The sequence below is a fragment of the Chrysochloris asiatica genome, unplaced genomic scaffold, assembly GCF_000296735.1.
Source record: "Chrysochloris asiatica unplaced genomic scaffold, ChrAsi1.0 scaffold00010, whole genome shotgun sequence".
NCBI lineage: Eukaryota > Metazoa > Chordata > Mammalia > Afrosoricida > Chrysochloridae > Chrysochloris > Chrysochloris asiatica.
Window position 1 is genome coordinate 35,952,227 of NW_006408528.1, and position 14,671 is coordinate 35,966,897.

Genomic DNA, 14,671 nt, shown 5'->3' on the forward strand with positions numbered 1-14,671 from the left:
CCAACAAAGAATAGCTGATTAGCTCAGAGGGTTAGTGCTAATGAGGCCAAGGTCAGGGATTGCAGTTTTTGTATAGCCTGCTACAGTTGGTTTGAACCACAAGGTTTTTGATTAAAATCCAAATTGACGGCACTAACAACAAGCACCCACCTTATAGGAGCCCTGGTAGCCTAGTAGGTTAGGAGTCGGGTTGCTAACCTCAATGTCAGTGGTTCAAACCCATCAGCCGCTTCTTGGAAATCCCCTTTTTATTCCATTTCCACAAACTTTTTGAAGTTCCTTCAAAGCCTAATTCTTATTTGTGTGGATTACATCTTATTGCACTGATTTAAAAATATAAATATACACTATTATGACAACTGTACCAATTTCTCAACTAAAAGTTTTAGTTACAGAAAAAAACTCTTACAAGAACAGAAATATCATCCACATTGTGAGATGGGCAATAAATCCTAACAGGCTGAGTCATCCAAGTGCTCCAGTATGAACTAGCTAACTTAACCTGTCTAACAACAACAGCTACTTTACTATCATTTGTCAAAACAATGGTTTAAAATTTACCTATGCTATAATCAGGGAAATACAAAACAAATGGTTCAAAACATCCAGTATTTGGACGAAACTTTTCCCATACAATTTCACTGAGAAAGATTACTGTAACATTTCTGTCAGTCTGTAAAAAAAAGAAAATAAGAGTTAACTTTGCATTTTAAAATCTTAAACGAATATCTGACTTTTTGTTTCAAAGAAATACAGCAAAGATCCAACATATAAAAAATTATTTGCATATTAATAAGCCATATTTAGAAAACCTAATCAAGGAACTTATCCATTTGCAAATTTTTATACATAATTACTGGGTATTTCCATAAGACTTTTAAGTTAATTGACATTTCAATTACCAGTGAATATTAGGATAGACAGACAAGACTTGAAAAAATTAAGAAACCTTTGATTGAATAATTAAGACAGACCTTTTGTGGAAATTTTCAAATGAAGCATACACTTTCAATCAACAACAACAACAACAAAAAAAGCAAAATGCAAAACTTGGCATCTCTCATTAAAATGGTTATAACTCAGAGAACAGAAAATATGTTGAAGACAAATGGATATGTAGCAATTTTACACAATTAAGTAAAAGTGATATTGAATGTGTATTAAAAACCCAAACAAACGTGAATATTAGTACCTAAAATACCAATGCTAAGTAAACCAGAAATTCCAGAGAGAGTTATCTTTCGGAGTGTTAGGCGGATAGAATAGGGAAAGAAAGAGGGTCTCCAGTCATTCTCTGTATGACCTGTTTTAGCAGAAACAAGCCCCTCCCAGCATTAAGGACGTCCTGAGAAGAGGGGAACCCATAACAAGCTAAAACCTTAAGAACAAGACTCAAGGAAACTTTCTTGTTGCTAAGTACCAAAGAGCCGGTTCCAACCCATAGCGACCCTGTATAGAAGCAACCGGTGAGCCTGAACTGCCGACTTTGCAGTTCAAATTGACTTTGCAGTCCAGCACATTAACCCAGAGCACCCACACCAGGAAAGGATATATTCACAAATTCCCCAGATGGATACTGGGACCCTTGAACCAAGAGTACAGCTTATACTTGTGGCAGAATAGTATATAAAGGAAAAGTGAAATTGTATCCAGTGCTCCTCATCTTATCCCTCTCTCTATAAGAACGTTGGTGCTTAATAAATTCTTCCTATCTTTTATCTGCCTAAGCCTCTTAATGTTTCTAACCTCTTTGTCATGGGGTAAATGTGTTAACGCTTCCCCAATTCTTTGGAAGGACAGTAGGACCATTCCAGGGACAACACTTTAACTGTTACAAGAAAATATTTATATTTTGAAGTATTTTAAAATTGTTATTGTTGTTAAGTGCCCTGTATAGGGTTTCTGAGGAATGGCTGGTCAGCTTGAACCAAAGGCCTTGTGGTTCAAACCAACTTGCAGTGCAGTGCATTAACATGCAGCGCTCCATATTTATATTGTTGTTGTTGTTAAGTGCCGTTGAGTCGATTCCGACACATAGTGACCCTGTATAGGGTGTCCAAGGAGCGACTGGTAAGCTTGAACCGCCGACCTTACGATTCTAATGACTTTGCAGTCTGGTGCATTAACCCACAGCACCACACCAGGACTCCGTATTTATATTTATATTAGTATTTTAAAATTAGTATTCCAAAAATAACATTGAAAAAACAAGCTCATTGTGTATAGTATCATTCTACAGAGTGGCCAAAAATGTTAGAATTTATCTGTAGACACTTCTGCATTCTCCACACAAATTTTAATTCTTCCCATATTCTTTTTGATATCTACAAAGATGACAAAGCAGAAATGATAGCTGTTTCAGTCTGCAAATAATCTTAGGACACATCTCATATATAAATGACAATGCAATATTATGGTGACTTATAATTTATTAATCTCTGACTTGCGTGCGGAGACCTGGTGTGGTGCTGTGGTAAAATGCACTGGACTGCAAAGTCAATCTGAACTGCAGTTCAAGCTTACCAGCTGCTCCTTGGAAACCATATACAGGGTCGCTATGGGTTGGAACCGACTCGACCACACTTAACAACAATTTGTGTGTGATATCTTATAAACAAATTTTCACTATTTAGAAAAGCATTTTTTTTCTAACAAAAAGTTGAATTTGACAAATTAGTAATAATCTAGCAACTATATGAAAATTTAAATTCTTTCAAACGCATTTTTAAATCTAGTTTACAAATGCATAAATTTTTAAGAATCCTTGAATTTATTTCTACAGCAGTAAAAAAGTATGCAATAGCCACAGTTCTGATTATAAAACATTAGATTGGTTATACCTTAAAATATGAACACCAAAAGTATCTTATAAAGTCAACAGGACAAAATACAATGACAATGAAATTAAAAAAACTGAAGATATTTATCAGTCTGAAAGGATTTTAAACTGGTAATATCCTCAACTCTTTATCTGAAAGAACTTTCAATGCACAATTTCTACCATAATTTAAAATCTCCTTTTACTAAGACAAATAATTAATATTAAAAAATGGGAAAATACTTCTAGATTTCTCTTAAATGAATTTTTTTTTTTAAATCAAGCATGTTTTCAAAAGTGTCAAAATAATCATTCCTTTTTCTGTCAGAGTCGAAATTACTGTAAATGTCTTTAAATGTTCTTCTAACAGTTTTCATAATTTAAACTACAAGCACAAAAGACCTAACTACTGTGAAGGTATACAGGAACATCATTACTGGAAGGATGTGCTCTGAATACCAGACAGAAAGTCCAGAGCACAGCAATGAGAACTAGTGGGTGAGGGTATATAAAAACAATGAACAACAAACACATATCGAAGGAATGGAGGAGGAGACACATGCTCACAGAGGAGAATCTCTGGTCTCAACAGTAAAATGCAAGTTCAGTGGGAAAGGGCAGACTATGTGAAGTAACTTACTTTCCTGCTATCCTGCCACTCTCTCTCTTCTCCTCTCCCCAATGACCTTCAGGAGCCAGACATCAGCACAAAATGACTGCAGTGGCTCTACGAAGGTCCCTACCAGTCTGGGTTATGTATTTAACTTTTTAAAGGAGAAAATGTTCTCAGCACTGTGTCTCCATGTGTTTACTTAGTGTTTACTATGCTATTCATATTCACATTGTTGTTGCTGTTAAATACCACAGAGTAGGCTCTGGTAGCATAAGGAGCTCTGGTAGTATAGTGGTTACCAATCGGGCTGCAAACCGCAAGGTCAGCAGTTCGAAACTACCAGCTGTTCAGCGGGAGAGAAATGAGGCTTTCTGTTCCCATAAAGATTTACAGCCTCGGAACCAATTCCACGGCACTTAACAACAACAACAACAGGGTTTCCAAGGAGCATTTTTACATTACAATTGAGATGATTCAGACTCATGACTGCTGTGTCTTGTAGAGAAGAACTGTAACTCATAAGGTTTTCAATGGCTATGACTTTTAGATTCACAGCCTCAGAAACCCTATGCAAGGTCACAATGAGTCAGAACCAACTCCGTTGCACATAACCACATCAGTATTGAAGGTACTTTGAATCAGTGAATAGATGCACAAAGCTTTAAGAAACAATTGATGTAAAAAGGTTGAAATCATTCAATATTTTCACTAACAAAGCAGAACACTTTTAAAAAAGAAAAAAGAAAAAAAAAAACTCCCTTACTTCCATTCTCATCTGGATTACTTACCAATTCTTGTAATCTAAGAAATCCAGGCAAAAGATTTGCTTCCATATCTCTTAGATACTCTGCTTTATCGAGAACCTTAAAAAAAAAAAAGAAGTGCAATATCAAAATTTATAAAGCTTCTTACAAAACACTGACATAATATACTATACAATTAAAAACTTTCTGCATTACACATAAAAATTACAATGTGTCGATTAATTTTAATCTTTACATTTAGAAAAAACATTTCAAGTAAGTAAACTTAAGAAATTTTTTTCTACTTGCCGAATGTCTTAATTCAAATTTCTACAAAGCAAATGAGTCAAAACTAAAAAAACAAGCCCACTGCCATAGAGTCTATTCCAACTCATTAACAACCTTATGTAAGGTTCCCAAGGTGGTAAATCTTTACAGGAGCAGAAAACCTCATCTTTCTCCCTCAGAGTGGCCAATGAAGACCTTGTGGTTAGCAGTCTAGTGCTAATCCTACAGCCTCACCAGGGCTCCATAAATGAATTACATTAGACAGGCACACTAAATGGTGTGATGCTGTGGGTTAAATGCGCTAGACTGCAAAGTCGGTTTGAACAGCAAGGTTGGTGGTTGAAGCTCACCAGCTGCTCCTCAGACCCTATGAATTGGAACCGACTCAACAGCACTCAACAACACTTACAGGTAAAATATCAAACACTATAGTTTAAGATGCTCTAGGACCAAATGTCCTTAAATATAAGAAATTTTTTTTTCCATTTCATAAAAAATAAATGTCCACAATGTATTATAATAATGGTATCAGTTTGCTTTTTTGTTTTTAAGAAACTAATCTTTTAAGGATACATAAGATTTATGGATGATGTGATACGGTGGGGAAGATAGTGAATGAGGTACAGATGATAAAAGTTTAGGCACATGTGAATATTTACTAAACTTGGGTATGGATTCATTGGGACACATTACATTATTTTCTTTACAGATTCTTTGAAATTTCCCATTAAAAATGTAAAAACAAAACAAAATAAAAACTTTCAAATGATTATTCATCATCCCACAAGAAATCAAGGTCTTAAAAGTGCTATCTAAAATACTTTAATTTTTTTTTTTTTTTACTATTTATTGTGGAAATTTTTAAACAAACCCCAAAGTAGAAAGATTAGTATGATGAACCCCCACTAACACCTCACCAAACCCCCAAAAACATCACTACATGGCCAATCTTGAAAACTTACCACTTTCCCCCTCCAGTTTCTTGCTGGAACAACTTAAAGCATATCCCATTAACATACCAATATATAACTCTGAGCTCTGGGAGCATAGTGGTTACAAGTTGGGCTGCCAACCTCAAGGTCAGCAGTTTGAAACTACTAGTTGTTCCATGGGAGAAAGATGAGGCTTTCTGATCCCATAAGGATTTACAGCCTCAGAAACCCTATGCAGGGTCACTATGAGTCAGAACCGACTCCACATATAACTCTAAAGAAAAAATTCAAGCCTCAACTTGCATTACTGAAGGATTCTCTGGACAAAATATTAAATGATGCAAAAAGCATCAAAAGAAGATGGAAGGAATACACAGTCACTGTACCAAAAAGAAAGGGTCAATGTTCAACCATTTCAAGAGGTAGCATATGATCAAGAACCAATGATATTGAAGGAAGAAGTCCACGGTGCATTAAAGGCATTGGCAAAGAATAAGACACTGGGAACTAACGAAATAAAAATTTAAGTCTTTTTCAACAAACTGATGCAGCACAGGAGGCACTCACTCATCTAAGCCAAGAAATCTGGAAGACAGCTATCTGGCCAACTGATTGGAAGAGATTCATTATTTGTGCCCATTCCAAAGAGAAGTGATCCAACAGAATGTGAAAATCACTGAACAATATCATTAATATTGCATGCAAGTAAAATTTCGTTGATAATTCAAAAACGGCTACAACAGTACATTGACAGGGAACTGCTAGAGGATCAAACCTAATTCAGACAACAACGTGGAACAAGGAATATCATTCTGATGGATCGTGGCTGAAAGCAGAGAATACCAGAAACGTTTATCTGTGCTTTATTGACTACGCAAAGGTTTTAGATTGTGAGGATCATGACAAGCTATGTACGACATTGCAGAGAATGAGTATCCTGAAACACTCATATGATGAGCAAACAGTCCAAGAAGTTGGACTAGCTGAAGAACACAGCATCAGGATTGGATGAAGGCTCATTAGCAGCCTGCGGTATACAAATGACACAATCTTGCTGGTGAAAGTCAAGAGGACGTCAGGCACTTACTGATGAAGATCTAAGACTACAGTCTTCAGTTTGGATTACACTTCAACATAAAGAAAACCAAAATCTTCACAACTTGACCAGTAAGCAACATTATGATAAATGGAGGAAATACTGAAATTGCCAAGATTTCATTTTACTTGGAAATATAAACAATACCCAGAGTCCTTGTGTGGCGCTGCAGGTTAACATGCTGGACTGCAAGGTCAGCGGTTCAAGCTCACCAGCCACTACTCCTTGGAAACCCTATAGAGGGTTGCTATGAGTCAGAACTTAAAAAACAACAACATAAACAATAGCCGAAGTCCTGGTGTGGCACTATGGGATAATTAACAGGACTAGCTGCTCAAACTGACCTTGAGGTTGAGTACTTATGCTACAGCACCAGGAGGTAAATCCTTAAAGTATCTTCTTATAGACTAAGGTATACCTAACCCAAGCCACGGTATTTTCAATTAACTCATATGCATGCAAAAGCTGAATAAATAAGGATGATGGAAGAAAACTGATGCCTTTCAATTAGGGTACTGGCAGAGATTACAGAAATTAACATGACCTGCCAGAAGAAGGAGCAAATCTGTCTTGATAGAAGTATAGCCTGAATGTTCCTTACAATAGAAGACGGCTTTGTCCTACATATTTTGGACATTTTACCATGAGGAATGTATTCTTGGAGAAGGACCCCATACTTGGAAAAAAGATGAAGACCCTCGGACAGAGTGGCTGCAAATATAACAATTGGGTGGCTAGTACAAAATCAAATTCCTAGTATGGTAGATATTCTAGGTTTATCTTCAACATTTTCTGCCCAGAACTGGAGTCACTATTTCTCCAAAGAACCCTGTGTTTGCTTGTTTTTAGATATACTTATATGTTATTAATAAATCTTACTGCAAATTTGAATCATTTAAAATTTACAATAAAATTAAAATTTTAATAAATTGCTTCCCTGAATAATCCAAATTGTTTTATACCAGTTTTATAATTATCAGACAGCTTGAAACAATGTAGGCGGGTAATCATACTTAAGATATTTCATCCTTAATTAGTTTAGACAAAATTAAGCTACAATTATTTACTGCTAAAAAGATATAAATTAGTTTTCTCCACTATGCATTTTCCATTATGCAATTTTCCCATCAATCTCTATTTAAATTTAAATTATTCTAATCAGGGAAACAGATTAATTCAAATAAATTGTTTTCATGTCCATTTTAATGCAAAACAAAAAGCTGAAGAAGTAAATTAATAGCTCATTTTTCTGATTTGATAGTTAATCCACTTTAATGATTTTATGGTATGCTAATGAATGATCCCTCTTCAAAAACATTTATCAGATAACTAATATTCAGAGAAGTAGAAAATTTAATTCTTAATCATTTAAACTGGCAACCTAATAGACTCTGGATTTGTACATTGGTTTACTAACTAGGAAATGTTCTTGGCCATCTTTTGATATTATGTCATAAGAATTTAAGCTAGATAGACTATTCTATGTAGACATGCTTCAAAATTGTTTTCTATACTAAGCACTTGCAAACTTGTCCACATTTAATGTTTAGTTAACTTATTTATTCAATACCTACTCTGAACTATTGACCCTGAAAAATGAGTAGACTCTACCAATCATGGATGCTTCCAGAATATTTTTTTTCTGCCCTTCCTGAAAATACTTAGTTTTTAAGTACTTTTTGTTAAGAGTCATACACATATGAACAGGACCTAAGATAACTACGGTTTGAACTACAACTAAACACCTAAAATTTATGTCATCGATGTTCCACAATAAGAGAAGAGGGAGGAAATGAAATAGTACTCAAGGAAATAATGGCTGAAAATTGCCTAAATTTTCCAAAAAACATAAAACTTACAGACTCAAGAAGCTAAGTAAACCCCAAAAAGGATAAATACAAAGAAATCCACACCCAAGACACATCATCAGAATCAAAGAATGAAATGGAAAACAAGACATTCTCAGAAAAAGAAACTCTAAAAGAATTTGTAAGGAGTGAATCAACCCTGAAAGAATAGCTCAAGAAAGTACTCTAAACAGAAGAGACAATTAAAAGGAACCTTGGAACATAAAAAAGGAAGAAGATAGACAGTGAGCAAAAATATGGGTAAATTCACTATGATTTCAGAGTAATCTTTCTAAAGCACAGATATTTCACTCTAGAATCTCCAATATCTCATTGTTCAAGACGCTTGGAATAAGATGCTTCAGCATAGTTTTTAGAGCTCCGGGAACTGGTTCCAACTTACCTTCCTAGTCTCTCTGTTCCCTTCATACTTTATAATCCACTAAAATTAGGTCATTTGGCGTTTGTTGGCTTCCATTCCTACCGTCATACCATATTTACATAATCCCTTCCACCTGAAATTTCTCTTCTTCAGTTTCTTCCTATAAAATCCTGGTTACTCCTTCAGATGCTATCATCATCTCATGCAGCTGGTCCAGATGTGCTTCAGTTAGTTCTTGTACCTCATGGCTACTACTTATGATATTCTGCACATATGTAAATATGTCATAAATCCCCCAATCTCCCTCTGGATAAGGAATACATCTAATACATTTTTTGGATCCCTAAAGCACCTTGTACAATGCACTGTACATAATGGAATTTAAAAACAAATTAATGGAAATTTAGCTAAGAACAAATGTTCTCAAATAAGAGATGACAGAAGCAAATTAAATTACTTACAATGTATACAGTCTGATCCTTGAGCCCTTCAGCTTTCGTCGTTTGTTTAAACAAGTGAACAAAGTCATTAAATGTATCACAGATGATGTGAGTGGAGCATCCATCCTCTGAAGAACTAAGATGACTCAACTTGTTTAAAATTTGTTCCAAAAGCAGCCTTAGGGTAAAACATTCAACACAATTCAGAAAGACATGTGGGAGCTGAAAATAAAAACAAAAAAGTGTAAACAGAAAAGAAAACACAACAAACACTAAAGTTATGCTGGATATCCTCCATCTGCCCTTTTTGATTTACATCCACGGGTGTGGCGCTGCAGGCTAATGCGCTGGACTGTTCAAGCTCACCAGTCGCTCCTCAGAAACCCTATAAAGGGTCACTATGAGTCAGAACCAACTCGATGGCACAGAACAACAATTCTCTACCCTGCTCTATGTTCCTGAAGGCTGAACTCTATAGACCACGTCCCCAAACTCTCTTTGTTCTGGCTCTGCTTGGATTTAGCCAGTGGGAGAAATCAACAGGAAACTGAGAGAAAGTGGGAAGGGAGAAAAATTGGATTATTTATTCCCAACTTTAACCGTGGCAGCCCATGGCTCATCAGTGGCAGTGTTCTTTTGCCAAAGAGTACAGCTCCAGTAAAGCAGTCATCTGCTAAGGCTACAGATCTTGAGGTGTTCTAGTAACCGCTCCTTCAGGTCTCTCTGTGCTTCTTCAGCATTTGAAAAATGTTGTTGTTAAGTGCCATCGAGTCAGGTCCGACCCACAGAGACCCTACATAGGGTTTCTAAGGAGCAGCTGGTGAGCTTGAACTGCCGACCTTGTGGTTCAAATTGACTTTGCAGTCCAGCGCATTAACCCACAGCGCCACACCAGGACTCCCTTCATTAAACGTCGTACTTCAGGTATTTTTTTTTTTGAGTTTGCCATTTGTTTCCTGCAGAAACAAAGTTAAACTTGCATTTTTCTCTAACTGAATTGTACATGTAGAAAAATATCCAATTGACAAAGATTGTCTTGTTTGTATTTTTATAACAGAGTACATTTGAATGCTGAAATGCTTAGTGAGAATTTCATATTTAAAATTTTTAAATAACATTGTTAATGGTTAAACAAATCTATAACAAGAAACAAAATCTCAAAGCCAGAAACTATAATAATCCTATCATCAGAATTAGTTCTTCATTTAAAAAACTCAAAATGGACGAAATTAAAAAAGTAATAAAGAACCAAAAAACTTGCAGAAGAACATAGTTGGCTTTCTTCAAAATAAGATTACAAAAGCAGCATTAATCACAGGAGATAACTTGTGGCATTTGATACAATTAATAGTGGCACTGTAGGTTAATGCGCCAGACTGCAAAGCCATTTGAACTGCACGGTCAGTGGTTCAAGCTCACCAGTGGCTCCTAAGAAACTCTACAGAGGGTCGCTATGGGTCGGAACCAACTCTATGGCAGGCATTTAGCAACAACATAGCTAATTTTAGGAGTCCTGGTGTGGCACTGTGGGTTAATACACCAGACTGCAAAGCTGTTTGAACTGCAAAGTTGGTGGTTCAAGCTTACCAGCTGCTCCTTGGAAACCCTATACAGGGTCGCTATGGGTCGGACCAACTCAACAGCACTTAACAACAACAACATAGCTAATTTTGGGAGTCCTGGTGTGGCGCTGAACCACAAGGTCAGTTTGCACCACAACGTTGACAGTTCAAACCCACCAGTCTCTCTTCAAAAACCCTATACAGGGTCGCTAGTGGGTCAGAACTGACTTGATAGCACTTAACAACAACATTATACTTACTTAGGCACAGTTTCACCAGCATCTACTGAACACTCCCATTGTTTTATGCGCCAAAGGCTACAACATCTCAATCATGAATAAGTGTCATGCACGACTCCATGGTACTTAACAACAACAACATTACATTCTTACTATTCATGGCCTTTAATGCAAGCATATTCTAAGTGTTAGGGGCATACCTTTTTGTGTACCTGTACCACAAAAAAAAGTCATTATTATTCATTATACTGACTAAGCAACAGCAAACATAAGGTGCTCAAAACCAGAATATAACCACGAAATCTACAGCTGCCTTACTAGAGTTTTCTTTTTTAATTTATTCAACACATATATTTTAAGGAGCTCTGGTAGCGTAGTGGTTACGAATCGGGCTGTGAACCACAAGGTCAGCAGTTTGAAACTACCAGCTGTTCTGCGGGAGAAAGATGAGGCGTTCTGCTCCCGTATAGATTTACAGCCTCGGAAACCCTGTACAGGGTCGCTATGAGTTGGTTCTGACTCCACAGCACTTAACCACCACAGATATTTTTTGAAGTCTCATATTGAGTGTTCTTAAATGCAAATGCCTAGGCCAGGCTCCTGTACACTCTGATTCTGAAGACAGGCATGGAGTCTAGGCATCTGTGTTTTAAACAGCATAGCTTATCTTGAGGATCAAAGGCTGAAATCCATAAACACTGAAGCTGGTCTTGGCAATCATCTCAAAAAATTTACAATCTAGAGCCATAAAAAACACACACACAAAACCAGAGCTGAGAGAAACCTATGTGTTATAATAGAATTAAGCACAGGGTACAAGCATGCACCACAGAGGGGCATGTAACACAGTGCTGTGTACCCAAGAAAGGCCTCCCAGAGTGCAGGTAAAAGAAAATCCGGTCAAATGAATGAACATTTGCAGAGTAATGGGGTAAATACGAAAAAGCCATTCCAAGCAGAATGAGCAGTATGTGCCAAACTAGGAAGCAAGCAATAGCAGGAACCGTATTAAGTAGCTCAGTATGCCACACTATGCATGTATACTCAAGAGTTCAGGACTGGAGTTAAAAGTTACAGCCCGTTATAGGCTGCATATTTTTGTAAATGTAGTTTTATTGAACTACAGCCATGCCCATGTGTTTATTACTATTGTTGTTAGGTGCCATCAAGTTGGTTCTGACTCATTGCAACCCTATGTATACACCTTATGTATAACAGAATGAAGCACTGCCCCTTTGTTAACATATTGTTGATGGCTGTTTTCACACTCCAAGGGCAGAGCTAACTAGTTGGCAACAGAGACTGTTGTATGCTTCACAGGCATAACATAATTACTATCTGGCCCTTTTTAGAAAAAGTGGCTTAAGTTATGAAAGAGTGGCAATAATCATTAATAGCAGCAAATAATCTTTACTGAGTGCTTACTATATACTACGTACTGCGTGCAGTAAACGCTTTTCATGTATTGACTCATTTAATTCTCACAACATTCCCCCGTGTTGCCACTGCTAGCCCTGCTTTAAAGATGGAAAAAGCACTAAATGGTAAAGTCAGAAAAGGAACATGAGTACCCCAGTCTCTATGGTCCAAAATCTTAACCATCATGAAAGGTACACTAAATTCAGTTCATGAAGAATCTTATGTATCAGGCAAGACATTGGAGCATTTTCTGGGCTGCAGGGTAAAAAATGGATCGCAGAGAAGACAAGACTGTTGCAGAACTACAGGAAAGAAACAACAGCAAATAAAACTAAGGTAGCAGCAGTGACTACGATTAAAGACGTATGCTGTTGTTGTTGTTGTTGTTGTTGTTGTATGGAGTCAGTTCCCACTCATAGCGACCCTGCATAGGGTTTCCAAGGCTGCAAATCTTTATAGGAACAGAAGGCCTCATCTTTCTCCCGCGGGACAGCTGGTAGTTTCGAACTGCTGACCGTGAGATTTGCAGCCCGATTCATAACCACTATGCTACCAGAGCTCCTTAAAGGCATATGTAGACAGGACTTTTAAGAATACAGAATCAACAGCAAGTGTTTATAGGTTCAATTTACTGGATGAGTAAAGAAGATGAGAATGAAGCAAACATTTGGACAACTGGGTGAATGGTAAGGGGGTAGGAGATCCAATAAGAAGGGCAAGGTGAAGGCCTTGAGATTGGTTTTGGAATACGGACATTCAGAATTACCAGTATCAACATTAGAAATGAAGCAATGGAAATTAATCAACTTTAATTTTGTAGCATAACTTAACTACTATGTGGGAAGGTTTTCCCCCAAATACTATTACCAGTCAGTGAAAATTAGAAGGGAATGTGGCTCGGTTTAACTAATGACTTTCTAACACTTAGGCTCCAACTATCTAATAATGTCTTTTGATGGTTATAATCTCAGGAGATACTTAAATAAAAGTTGGTCAGAAATGTTTCATATAGAAGATATTCCTTCAAAACAACATAAACTGGACTTAATCTCCCCGATTCTTCTCCTATAAATGACAGTAACACTGAGATTATTCTTACCTCTAAGGTTTTCAACAACGTCTGCGTTACATAGGTTTTTCCACTGGCTGTATGTCCATAAATAAAAATGGATGGAAAGCTGAAATGGTGTCTCTAGAATAGAAGACACAAGTATCAGCATGTACATACAAAACAGAAAAGAAACTTACCACGTGAGACAGTTTTCTGAAGTTAAAACAGTTAATCCATAATAATTCAACATTGAAGACACAATGGATTAATCATCCAATTCTGAAATATTATTAATTCAACTACAAGTGCTTTCTCAGTTATGTAACTAAGATTTCTGTACAGTTAGATTTTTACATGTTCATTGCATACTACACATTACTGTGGAGTCCCAGTGTGGTGCCATAGGACAACCAATGGACTGTGGTTCAAAGTGGTCGGAGGCTCAAAGCCACTATTTGCTCCTCAGAAACCCTGTACAAGGTCGCTATGAGTGGGAACTGACTCAGTGGCACGTAACGACAACATACATCACTGTAAGACCTGGTGGCACAGGGATTAAGTGACAACTGACAGAGCAGCAGTTCAAACCCAGAGAAGCTCTGTAAAAGAAAGACATGGCAGTCAATTTCCATAAAGACTGTTGTTCGGTGCTGTTGAGTCAATTCTTACTCAAAGTAACCTGTATGGGGTTCCAAAGAACGGCTGGTGGGTTTGAATCATCGACCTTTTGATCAGCAGTCCAGTGCTTATCCTACAGCGCCACCAGGGCTCCTTCCTTAAAGATTACAACCTTGGAAGCCATGTGGAGCAATTCTATCCTGTCCTAAAGGGTCACTATGAATTGGAATCAATAGGTTTCTGTTTTTGTGGGGAGATGTAGTATTAACCGACAAGCACTGGAATGTTAACCACAAGGTTGACAGTTTAAACCCACCAGTCACTCCTCAGAAACCCTATACAGGTTTCAAAACCAACTCGACAGCACTTAACAACAGTAACATTATTATATAGCATACATTTTAATTTTTATTAGTGTACAAAGAGCTCTGGTGACACCGTAATTAGGCACTCAACTGCTAACTGAAAGGTCTGGAGTTTGAACCCACCAGTTGCCCCCAGGAAGAACAATGTGGCTGACTGCTTCCATAAGACTACAGCTTTAGGGGCTTTGGGGCAGGCCTACTCTATCCTGGAGGGTCGCTCTAAGTCAGAACTGACTCCATGGCAATGGTTTTGGTATT

The 14,671-nt window shown here is 37.2% G+C and overlaps 1 protein-coding gene across 1 annotated transcript in view; it reads right to left on the reverse strand.

Annotated features, from left to right (window-relative positions):
• The window catches only part of ORC5 (origin recognition complex, subunit 5), a 112,846-nt gene that overhangs the window by 77,429 nt on the left and 20,746 nt on the right, over positions 1–14,671 (reverse strand). Inside the window, exons 2-5 of the mRNA XM_006834373.1 lie at positions 13,479–13,571; positions 9,181–9,381; positions 4,220–4,294; positions 562–673 (exon numbers count right to left, since the gene is read on the reverse strand). Of these exons, the coding sequence (XP_006834436.1) occupies positions 562–673; positions 4,220–4,294; positions 9,181–9,381; positions 13,479–13,571 (481 nt within the window). The remainder of the gene's footprint in view (positions 1–561; positions 674–4,219; positions 4,295–9,180; positions 9,382–13,478; positions 13,572–14,671) is intronic.